The sequence below is a fragment of the Lampris incognitus genome, chromosome 20 (assembly GCF_029633865.1).
Source record: "Lampris incognitus isolate fLamInc1 chromosome 20, fLamInc1.hap2, whole genome shotgun sequence".
Taxonomy (NCBI): domain Eukaryota; kingdom Metazoa; phylum Chordata; class Actinopteri; order Lampriformes; family Lampridae; genus Lampris; species Lampris incognitus.
This window is the reverse complement of record NC_079230.1, coordinates 15530775-15543099: the sequence shown is the minus strand read 5'-3', so window position 1 is coordinate 15543099 and position 12325 is coordinate 15530775. Positions and strand designations below refer to the sequence as shown.

The 12325-nt window shown below is 46.3% G+C and overlaps 1 protein-coding gene across 1 annotated transcript in view; it reads left to right on the top strand.

Moving 5' to 3' along the window:
- dachb (dachshund b) overlaps positions 1-3864 on the top strand; it is a 101961-nt gene extending 98097 nt beyond the window's left edge. The window contains exon 13 of the mRNA XM_056300650.1: positions 3827-3864. Within this exon, the coding sequence (XP_056156625.1) occupies positions 3827-3864 (38 nt within the window). The remainder of the gene's footprint in view (positions 1-3826) is intronic.
- The last annotated feature ends 8461 nt before the right edge of the window (positions 3865-12325 follow it).

Genomic DNA, 12325 nt, shown 5'->3' with positions numbered 1-12325 from the left:
ATTATACACATGCATCAGACACATGCAAATACACACGTTCCCCACAGACAAATATAGACACAGACATAATAACGTGCACACTCACTCACACGCACACACAAATATACACATGCATCAGAGACACACACACACACACACACATTGTAAGATCATAAGCAGACAGATGCACATACATACAGGCACACACACACACACACCATATAGTGTTATAGTAACAGAGCGATGGGAGGTGATAGGTAGGTCAAAATGGCGCCAATAAAAAGAACACAGATGGGGGAATTAATACAGGGAAATTAGTTTTTCACGGTGGCGTAGGCGGCGTGAACCTCCTTCTCCTCCCCTCTGTCCTCCCTTCCTTGTCCCCTACCCTTCTGGCCTCCTCATCTTGCTCCTCCCATCCTTCATCCTCTCCTCAGTCGGCTGAATTTTGTTCCAAATTTAGATGTCCACCTCGCTGAGAACAGGGGCAGCTTCTCCCACAACGCCACACATAACACCCGATTAAAACCATGGCGGTGGGCTGTACCGGCTGTTACGTGACGTACGTTCGAGGCTGACATAATGAGAACACCAACACAGACCCCATTATATATTTATCTTTTCAGACGGATGTATTTATGTAGGCTGGAAATGAGCAAATCAAACACTGCGAGGAGGGGGGCGGGGCATTTAACGATCACATCTTCACAGCTCGCATTTGGCTAACACAGCGTTTAGCTAACACTCTTACGCTCATTACAGGGACAGACGGGGGACGGGACGGAGCACCGGGAGAGAGTGCAGGATGAGCGAGGGATGAGTGAATAATGGAGGGATGAAAAGTGGAAGACAGCCGAGGCCAAAACGATGAGGCAAGGGAGGAGTCGAGCGCATAACGGAGCGATAAACTCAAGGCCAGAGAACGAGGCGAGAGTAGAGGGATGGAAATGAGGGGGAGAGAGGGGGGGGTAAAAAGAAGCAGGGGCGATGGATGAGTTTGTGACGGTGATAAAAACGGAGAGGACGGAGGAAGGATGATTTCACATGAGAGAGGTGGGAAGAATAGGAGACACTAAAGGCCCTTAACTCTTTCTCTCGATCACGGGGCCCCAAACCTGTTGGGTAAAGTTTAGAAGTCCCATTGAGGGACGAGAAAAAGAACCGCCAATGGAGGGTGAGACAGAGTGACAAAGGGCAGCGGATGAAAGGAAGAGGGGCAGAGGAGTGGTAGAGAAGAGAGACGAAAAAGAGGAAAGGCCAGGAGTAACGGGGCGGGGGGGTGAGCTTAGAGAGCGATAAAAAGAGAGGGGGAGAAGGGGAGAGTGCAGAGGAGGGGGATTGAGACGGGGAGGGAGGGCAGGTTTATGGTTGCTGTTATGCAGAAATGTAAACACTTTGCAACGTTCGCAGAAAACAATGACACCGCAGGGAGCGGAAGGGCCGCGTGTGTGTGTGTGTGCATGCATGTGTGGGTGGGTGGTGAGTACAATATTAGCACCACGGGGCGCGGAAGGAGCGCTACAGAGGTGAAATAAAGTAGGGATGGCAGAGATTAGAGAGAGAGACAAGGGGAGAAAAGAGAGAGACAACTGCAGCAAAACTGCAGGCGTGAGGGTCGTGGACGCTGTACTCAAAGAGAGGGAATATTTTGAGAAAAAAGGGAAAAAGTTTGGATAGTTTGCAGTGTTGTTTCTTGTTCTCTGCAGGAGCATCAGCTGAAACCCGAAGCGGTTCATTTTACGCTAAGCAAGCAAACCTTAGCCGTTGTTGACCGCTTAGTTTTCCATTTTCTAAGATATGCGTGACATCACCCATTAGGAGCCATTTAAATACCATGCTAACGTCACAACACGAGCCGTGTCTCACCCACACCACATCGGTGTGAAGGTCCACCTGACAGCCAGCTGAACCAGCTCTCGGACAGTTGAGACAACGTGGTTGCTGGAAGAGCAATCAGCCGGTTTATGGTAATGTGTTTAAACTCTGCCAAGATGAAAATTCGATGCAATACTTAATTGTAGGGGATTTATGGGCGGCACGGTGGCGGAGTGGCTAGCGCGGTCGCCTCACAGCAAGAAGGTTCTGGGTTCGAGCCACGGGGTAGTGCGACCTTGCGGGTCGTCCTCTGTGTGGAGTTTGCATGTTCTTCCCGTATCTGTGTGGGTTTCCTCCTACAGTCCAAAGACACGTAGGTCAGGTGAATCGGCCGTACCAAATTGTCCTTAGGTATGAAAGTGTGTGTGTATGTGTCGGCCCTGTGATTGATGGCCTGGCGGCCGGCCTGTCCAGGGTGTCTCCCCGCCTGCCTCCCAATGACTGCTGGGATAGGCTCCAGCATCCCTGGAATCCCAGTTGGGATAAACTGCTTGGTTAATGGATGGATGGATTAAGGGGGGGGGGGGTTCTTTTTACCCCCCGCCTCGTCCACGCGGAAGAGAGAGAATGGGGCCATTTACAGAATAGCGCCCCCAAAGGAGATAGATATCAGTGTCTTGTTAAAGGACAGTTTTGGAGGGTGAATATCCATTCACTTACTTTCTCTGATGTTGACTACATACTGAGTATTGTTATTGTACTGCTGTTCTTGTGCCGACACGGCCTCGTGGATTAGTCCAGCACCTCCAAGGCCTCACGTAATCTGAAAGGATCTATTATAAAACCCGAGTTCAGTATGGTAAAATGACCTCCCTTTGCTTTCATACATCAAAAAATATAACACAATAATTTATGGAAAAGTCCCCCACCGCAGCTGCATGTGTCTCACATTGATTGGAATCAGGAACACTTTGTCATTTCATATCATGTACTTGCATACATGAAATGATGAAGAAATGGTAAAGATCTTGGTAAAGATGACGGCGTATCCCTGTCTATTTCACCAGGCTGCAGCTGCAGCATGGGCCCCACATGATACCGACAGCAAATACTGGAAATAAAAAAAAAAAAAAAACACCAGCAACGAATTTAAGTAATCTAGTCTGCCCACCACTTTTTGATTTCAATAAAATCAAGTAAGTGACATAATGGAGGCGAGCATAAGTCAGGAATTGGTATGACATAACTAATATCCTGGATTTTAAAAATGCTTGTTTTTGAAAGAGGCTTTAGATTCTGTGTGTGTGTGTCTCTCAGTCACCCCCTCGGACTGGTTTCTGGAAGTTAAGAGATGTCACTCTAAAGTCCACTGACCAATGGAAATGTCCCTCTATAAAACCCGCCCTACACCAGAGTGCCAGAATTATAAAGACAAATAAAAGTCAGACAAGTCAAAGCAACAAGGGAGATAAGCAAAGTGGGGAAGTTTGCAGCCAGGGTATTGCAGTTTGAATCAATGAATTTCCTTCAATTTTCACTCAAAGTGTTTGCCTGCAATTTTTTTCCGATCTCAAATGTTTTGATTTTGCTTTTTCTTTCTTCTTCTTCTTCTTCTTCTTTACTTTGCGGAGAAGTTAATTTCACCTGCAATTAAAAATGATTTCTCTGATACTTTTGGCACAAGTCTGCATCCAGACTATACCCCCGTTACAGCAATCACTATACTACCCTGAAGATTATACATCCGTCCCTTCCAATACATCAGAGAGCTTCCGCAGATAATCCCACCAAATACTCTTCCTACAGCTACTAAGGATACACATCATACTTTCCCATTTTTTTTTCTTCTTAAAGGGCAAATGTACTTACTGAACTTTAGTCTTTTGGGGGCCTTTGGTGAATTTGGGGCCCCAGGGTATATGCATGTGATTGGTGGGTCGTCTACCTGCGCTCATTTTAGGAGTAAACTCGTCATAACTTCTCATTTCACACATTTTGACATATTTGCTTGCTTGTTTGTTTTTCCATCCAGAGTCCCGGCCGTTTCTGAAGACCCCACTGATGTTTTAGAGAGGAGGGGACCATTACCACCAACTTAACCCCGCACACCAGCCCGTAACTGCAGCAAACTGAGGCCTCGATGGCAACCTGGATCACTACGGCAATCGTGACCGCATGCAGGATGCTGCTGTCGCCGCGACCGACCAACGACGATGCTACTTAGAGAGCGGCCCCTGATATGGACTTCACTCGGGTCTTTTTCGCTCTTTCCCTTTGTTATAGACAAACTTCTCTTTATTCACACCCCCTCCCCCAAAAAATACTTTGACTTCTATCATGCCTCGTTCCAGGAAAAAAAAAGAAAGAGAAAAAAAAAAGGACAAAGCATTCCCCTACAGCAAAAACAGAAATGACACTGCGGTCGTACCGGGAAGCAACCTGATTGGACTGTGTGAATCTCACTGGATAGTTACCACTGCGTTTTCATCAGAAATTAGTCTGACCAGGCAACCTCGAATTGGTACGATTCGAACGTTGTCTGTGAAACTTCACCAGAAATCCCCCTGACAGGTCAGTTATCACAGAAACGATTGTCGCTGATCAACTTGATGGGGCGTTTATGACTGCTGACTTTACAGCCCGACTACATCTTTTGATTATATTTTCTCTAAGCTCTGGCAACCGGGTCGGAGCCTATTCCTGGTGGATCCACACGCATTAACACAACGTTTTCATCAGCCTGAGTTCCAGGGTGCGAGACCAAACATTAATATTTGGGGTTTACGGATTGAAAAATCAAAATGTAGCCCACCCCCCCCATGCCCCACCCCCTGGATTTAACTAACCAGAACCTCAGACAACCTCACTGGCTGGCTGGAGGTGCTACCAGGACTCTGATTGGAGGATAATCAACCAATCAGAGGAGCTCAGGACTGGGAAAGAGGGGGTTGAGTGAAAACGAAATATAAAAGAGAAAAAAAAAACAGAAAAAAGGGTTGAAAAATTGGAAGAGAAAATGAGAAAAACATTTTCAGCGAGACTATTTTTGTCTCTTGTCTTTCATTCATGTTTTTCCGTACAGGGACTGAAAAGAATGCATGGGAAAACTTTTCTTATGTTGTCATTTGGCATATCTTATCCTTTGTACACTCCCTCAGCCTGCCCCTCTCCCTCCTCTTCTTCTTGTACTTTCTCTCAGTCCCTGTTAATTCCTCTTTTCTCTCCCCCGTAGCTTTCTAATCGCTCTCTCCAAATCCCCTCCGAAGGCTACGGTCACACATGCGTGAAAGCAGGTGGATGACCATCGCCCGCCGATGCGAAATTCATATCTTGTTGTGCCGAATGTGGGCGGTGCAGGATGTGATGCCAATTGGGGTCAACCACTTCTTTGCTATTGGTTGAGGCTGAGGATTCGCCGGTCAGAGTTCACTAAAGTTGAGCTCCACGCAAAGTGAAGACATGAATTTCCTTCGCCACCAGAAGCGAATGTTTTATTTGCCCCTTCGCTCACATAGAATGGAAGTGAACAGGAGACGAGCATTCGCAGATGTTAGTTCCGCGCATGTGTGACCGTACCCTTGTGCTTCCTTCCTCTTTTTCACTCACTCGTTTCCTTCAAGTCTTTTTCTCTGTTCTCTGTCCCTCCTTCCTTCTCTTCCCCTCTTATTTTTTTCTTCCCTGTCTCCCCCGTCTGTTCTGCGAGGAGGTTTTAACTTTGAAAACGGAGGAATCGACGTTTCAGTGTATGAAATATTTTCTATCACCCGCTCACCTGAAATCAGTTTATCAAATGGCACGAAAGCTTAAAAAAAATCATTTTTTTCTTTAATTACAATGGAGTGGATTCTAGACACAATATTATATCTTTGAAGGTATGTCAATTCTGTTCCTTGACCTTTGACCTTTTTCACCTTTGACCCCTGTGAGCAGAATGTAAGTAGTCATGAGTGTTTCCGATATTTGTTCAGTCAAAGAGGAGCGCTTGATTTCTCTTAAGGGAGCGCGTGTGTGGAGGGTTGTAAACCAACAACGTCTATTTCATTACGAGTGAAAACATTTCACCTCCCGTAAAATATCGCCCAGTGTCGACCTTCTGTCAGCCAAGGCCTCTTCCATTTCCATTTCCATGTTGTCTCTTTTACCAGCTCTTCTTGTCGCTCCTTCCTTCTGTCTGTCTGCGGTTCTGACTCTGTTCCTCCTTTTCCTTCATACACAAACTAAAGTGTGGATAAATTGTGTCCACTATGTGGATAGGAGGGCGGCACGGTGGCGCAGTGGTTTGCGCGATTGCCTCACACCAAGAAAGTCCTGGGTTTGAGTCACGGGGTAGTCCAATCTTGGGAGTCGTCCCGGGTCGTCCTCTGTGTGGAGTTTGCATGTTCTCCCCGTGTCTGCGTGAGTGTCCTCTGGGTGCTCCGGTTTCCTCCCACAGTCCAAAGACATGTAGGTCAGGTGACTCGGCCGTACTAAATTGTCTCTAGGTGTGAATGTGTGTGTCGGCCCTGTGACAGCCTGGCGGCCTGTCCACGGTTTCTCCCCGCCTGCCGCCCAATGACTACTGGGATAGGCTCCAGCATCCTTGCGACCCTGAGAGCAGGATAAGTGATTTGGATAATGGATGGATGGATGTATCCGGCCAATTATCCCACTCTTTCACGCCGTCCTGGTCGCTGCTCCACCCCCTTTGCTGATCCGGGGAGGGCTGCAGACTACCACATGCCTCCTCCGATACATATGGAGTCGCCAGCCGGTTCTTTTCACCTGACAGTGAGGAGTTTTGCCAGGGGGACGTAGCGTGTGGGAGGATCATGCTATTCCCCCCAGTTCACCTACCCCCCAAACAGGTGCCCCAACCGGCCAGAGGAGGCGCTAGTGCAGCGACCAGACACATACCCAATTGTGTCTGTAGGGACGCCCAACCAAGCTGAAGGTAACACAGGGATTCGCACCAGGATCCTCGTGTTGGTAGGCAGCAGAATAGACCACTACGCCACCCGGACACCCCCTTTTTATGACACTTTTGAGCAGCCATTTTGGATTTTATTTCATTTAAAACCTTCTGACTGGATTTAACAAGTCACCATTTGATGGGAAGAGAAATTTGTTCTGATACTGTACATAGTCCAGGTCCACATCACCTTGATTCCAATATGAGACAAGGGGTGCGAGCAGCTTGTTCAAATAAGTGGGATGTACTATATCTGGATCTCATTTGGGTACCAGGGCCCCATTTTTAAAATGTTGCATGCTCAAAACCTTGACAACCCAATTTTTCCACACTCATCTCCTGCAAATAGTAGAGGAGGAGTTCCCAATTGTCCCACTACACAGATGTAAAGTGAGGAGAATGTAAAACATTCACGCAAATCATTCCACTTGTTTGTGGTTTCACCTCCCGCCTCGCTTTTGAGCCTCCGCCGAAGGACGGGGCTAGTTGAGACATTGAGCGCTCCTCAATTACAGACAAATATTGGAAACATTTACCCCCCCCCCCGCAATTTTCTGACCTTTTAAGAGTGCAGACCGCTGTGTTGCAGTTTTGTTTATTCTTTTGTGTGTTTATTTGTTGATTACTATTGGAACTGGGTAGGGGAGGGGGGGTTAAGGGATATTTTGTGTAGATAGACATGACTACATAAGTCTTTTTTTTTTCTCGTTTGTTTATTTTTATTTTTTTCTCTTGATCTCAGTCTGTCACTGTTTCTGGGTTTGAGCTGACTGCAAATATACAGTATTATAAGGACCAGTGTCAGGTGGTGATTCAAACACACACACAGACACACACACACACACACCCGTGTCCACTTTAACTGCCCTCACCCACAAACAAACTCAGATATGCAACCAAATAGATGAGCATATTTACAGACCTGCCCCCATAATTTACACACACAACGCTGCAGCATAAACACACACGCAAGCACATGTTGACATACACAAAACGGAAAATACTCACACAGCTTCAAATAAAAGGAAACAAAATTACAAAAACGCCCACAACACTACAAAAACAAACACACACACACGCACACAGCTTCTATGCCCCATTTAGACTGTAGCTATATTTACTCTGTATTATGGGGTTAATGAGGTGAAGCCTCTCCCCTTTACTCTCTATCGCTCTCTCCCTGTCTCCCTCTCTCTCTCGCCCTCTCATTTTCGCCTGCTTCCCTCATTTCACGCACACATTTTCCATCTTTGTTTAGCGCCCTGTCTCCCCCCCATCTTTCTCTGTCACTCTCTCTCCCTCTGCCCCTCTCTCCTTTCATCCATCTCTCTCGCTCTGCATCTTCCCTCTATCATTTTCTCTCATCCTCCCTGCTCTCCCCTCAGCTCACTTTCTCAACCTGCCTCTCTTTTGCCCCCCACCCCACAGTTTGTCTTCTCTTTATCTCTTCATGGCTTCTGAACCTCAGTCCCTCTCTCTCTCTCACTCTCTCCCCTCCAACCATCCATCCATCCATTTGTCATCCGTACATCATCCATATTCCTTTCTAACCCCTCCTTGCTGTCCTTCTCCCTCTCTCTCCATGCCCGCCACTCTCCCCTTTCCTCTCTCCTTCTCTCTCCGTTTACCAAATAGCTGATGTCACATTTTCCATTTCCTCCTAATGGAGAGAGAAACGGAGAGGGATGATGGGTGAAAGAAAAACGGCGAGAAAGAGATGAAGAATGATTGAGAAGAGGAGAGAGAAAAACGAAACATAAGCAAAGGACCTGCAAGCGTCCTGTAAAGTGAAGGACAAAGAGAGAGAGAGAGAGAGAGAGAGAGAGAGAGAGAGAGAGAGAGGTCAACATAAAGTGGACAGAGAGAGAGAGAGGAGTGAAATGATGTTAGACATATCGGGTTTATTTAGATTGGTCAACTCCTCATGGAAACGATATCAGGGAAAAAAAAACAAAATCTTATTGCCGAGTCTTTTCATTACGTATTGTTTGTTACTTTAAAGTTCACATAAACAAGCGAGGACACCCGTCTGTTGTGTTTCACTTGATCGATAAATCGGTGATGTCGCCTTTTCCTTCCCCCGATTTCAAGATATTGACACCTGCCTCACACCTTTGAAAAGCCATTGGAAAACTGGTGCAGTTATCGTTTCGCTTGTTTTATGAAAAAAATAAAATAAAAATCACATTTTAGGGCCGAACACAAGGTTTTTGTTGCCCGTCTTATTTTCTCGTCAGAGTAACAGGAACATTTTTGGGGTTTTGGGTGGTTTTTATATGTTCTGATCTTTGCGTTCAGGGTATTGTAAAAATTTTGTGAAATGACTGCTGGGATAGGCTCCGGCATCCCCGTGACCCTGAGAGCAGAATAAGCAGTTCGGATAATGGATGGATTCAAAAATGAATTGGTTTGGCGGCCTCTAGTGGACTGGAGGCTTCAACACGTACCATCCAATGAAGAGGACGTCCGAATAAATTATCCAAAAAATATACATTATTATTATTGTTATACAAACTATACATTTTTAAAAAAAAATATTTCTGATTTTACCCTTTTTCTCCCAATTTAGTGGCCAATCGATCCCTATTTTAATTCAAACACCCACCCTTGTACTGCATGTGTTCGCCAACTGCATCTCTCCGGCCAGCAGTCTCGAAGGAGACGCCTCGCCACTTCTGTGACAAGGCGAATCCAGGCTGAACCACTGCTTTTTCCGACACACCCAGAGACGCATTCATGTGACGAACACAAGCCGACTCCGCCCCCCTCCCGAAGACAGCGTTGCCAATTATTGCTGCTTCATCGAGTCCGGCCATAGTTGGATCTGACGAGACCGAGGCGCGAACCCCGGTCCCCAGTGGGCAACTGCATTGACACAAAGCCGATGCTTAGACCGCTACACCACCGCGGACTGTACAAAATATACATTTTGTTCCATTAGATAGTCGATCAGAAACTAAACCTGCATTGTCGACATCTAGTTGGGTCTGCTACACAACATGTACAGAATGCCAAAGTTTCAAACTGGTGAGTATATCCATCCATCCATCCGTCCATTATCTGAACCGCTTATCCTGCTCTCAGGGTTGCGGGGCTGCTGGAGCCTATCCCAGCAGTCACCGGGTGGCAGGCGGGGAGACACCCTGGACAGGCCGCCAGTACGTAGTACAACACAAACCTGTGTGATTGACAGCTTGCCTGCCAAAGACGGAACAGTTCTGGTACAACAGTTGGCTGAACAGGATTTAAATCCGAGACCTCTGATAAGCGTGAACGAGAGGAAAGATGGATCATCAAATAAAAGGAAAGTTCGCTTTCCTCCAGCATCAGGATGGTTTTTACCCCAGCGCTCCAGTCCCCCTGCCCCTGTTCCCATTACCGACCGGAAAAAAGGGGGAGAAGAGATGAGAGAGAGAGAGTGAGAGATAAACTACCATCCTTGTGTTTTATAGATGGTGGCAATGAACCGATGGGAAATGAGTGGAGGAGAGAAATAGATGTGGAGGGCAAAATAGAAAGAATAAAAGAACGGCAACAAAGAATTAGATTAAAGCCTGACTAAGTGAAAGTCATGAAATGTGATGAATGCATTTACGCGTTATTAATGATAACCAGCAGCTCAACAAGTACTGGTATTTAATTGCAGGCGGTATTTGTATTCACGGCGCTCATACCGAGAGCCACCCTGCCCTCGTCTGAGTGGCTGTTAGCAGCCCTGCAACAGTCTGCACTTTCTGATCCACGCCAATAAAACCCTAGTCCTAGTTTGAGCAAATTTAAAGAGATGAAAGGATAGATGAAGGTGTGGAAAGAGAAAGAAGTGAATGAGTCGAGGGAGAACATAGAAGGAAAGAGAGAGAGAGAGTGTGTTAAGGGGGGATGGAGGATGAAAGCAATGGTGGAGGAAGTTAAAAGAGAGGGAGGTGAACAGAGAGACATTCCCAGACGTAGTAGCAAGGTAGTTAAACTAGGAAATACACAAACACACACGCATGCACACACACACACACTCAGACGTACACTATTTTTCTCCCAGACAAGTACATACATACACACACACGCACACAGACAGGTTGTGGCGGTACCCTAGGGCTCCGTTTGGGAGGAAACTCCCATTCTAATTTTCCTCATAAAGACCCTAATGAAGACTAATGGTGGAGGGAGGTGTGTGTGTGTGTGTGTGTGTGTGTGTGTGTGTGTGTGTGTGTGTGTGTGTGTGTGTGTGTGTGTGTGTGTGTGTGTGTGTGTGTGTGTGTGTGTGTTGTGAAGAAAAATTTAATACCAATGCGTGTTGTGTGCATGTTTATTGTAACATAAGGACACTTACAGTGTATGACTGCTAGTGTGTGTAATATGTGTGTTATATGTGTGTTAGAGAGAGAGAATGAGGAAGAAAGTGGGGTTTAGTGTGTGAGTGTGTGTGTGTGTGTCTGTCTGTCTATATGCCAAGGGCTTCATTCTCTACACATGTGCACACACAGACACACAAATGGTTTATGCACGCTAACACACGTTGTACATGTGTACAACAAAAATTTCACCTACTTTCAATGGATGTATGAATGTTTACATACAGACACAAACACTTGATATTGAAACTGGACTACTGTGTGTGTGTGTGTGTGTGTGTGTGTGTGTGTGTGCGCGCGCACACTTCTGGCAGTGTTCTCTTGTCTTCTCTTAGTGCTGACAGCTTCTCATTATCCACAGACAGCTGGGATGGGTCATCACTTACACTCTCTCTCTCTCTCTCTTGCTATCTATTCATCCCACTCTTTCCTGTTGGCGCGCACTCTTTCTGCCTGTTTTATTCTCTCCATGTAACTCCCTCTGCCTGTATTTCTCTCTTTCTCTCTCTCTGTTTTGTCTTTCGCTCTTTTCCTCGTTTCCCTTTTTGACTATCTTGTTTTCATCACTGTCTACACCATCTATCTACCAATTTTGGGTTTTCTTTTCAGTCAGCAATCCCCCCCCCCGTCTCCTCTCGCCATTCTTTCTCTTTTTCTCAGGTCTTCCTCCCTCTCTCTCCCCCTTCCCTCCTCCTGTCGTTCATTACTAAGCATTTCTTTTTTGCCCCCCCTCTCTCGCTCTCTCTTTCCTTCTATGTCTGTTGCACTCAATCTGTCTTTTTCACTCCGCCGACTTCCCTTCTTTCTTTGCTGTCTTTCCATCTCTTTCAGCCGCTCTTCTTCTCGCTCTTTCGCTCCACTTTTCAGTTTCTCCGTTTTGTCTTTCGCTCTTTTCCTCCCGTTTCTCTTTTTGACTATCTTGTTTTCATCACTGTCTACACCATCTAGCTACCACTTTTTTTTGGGGGGGGGGTTCTGTCAGCAATCTTCTTTTCCCGCCTTCTCTCGCCATTCTTTCTCTTTTTCTCAGGTCTTCCTCTCTCTCTCCCTTCTCTCCTCCTGTCGTTCATTACTTTCTTTTTTGCCCTCTTTCTCTCTCTCTCTCTCTCTCTCTCTCTCTCTCTCTTTCCTTCTATGTCTGTTGCACTCAATGTCTTTTTCACTCTGTCGACTTCCCTTCTTTCTTTGCTGTCTTTCCATCTCTTTCAGCCACTCTTCCTCTCGCTCTCACTCC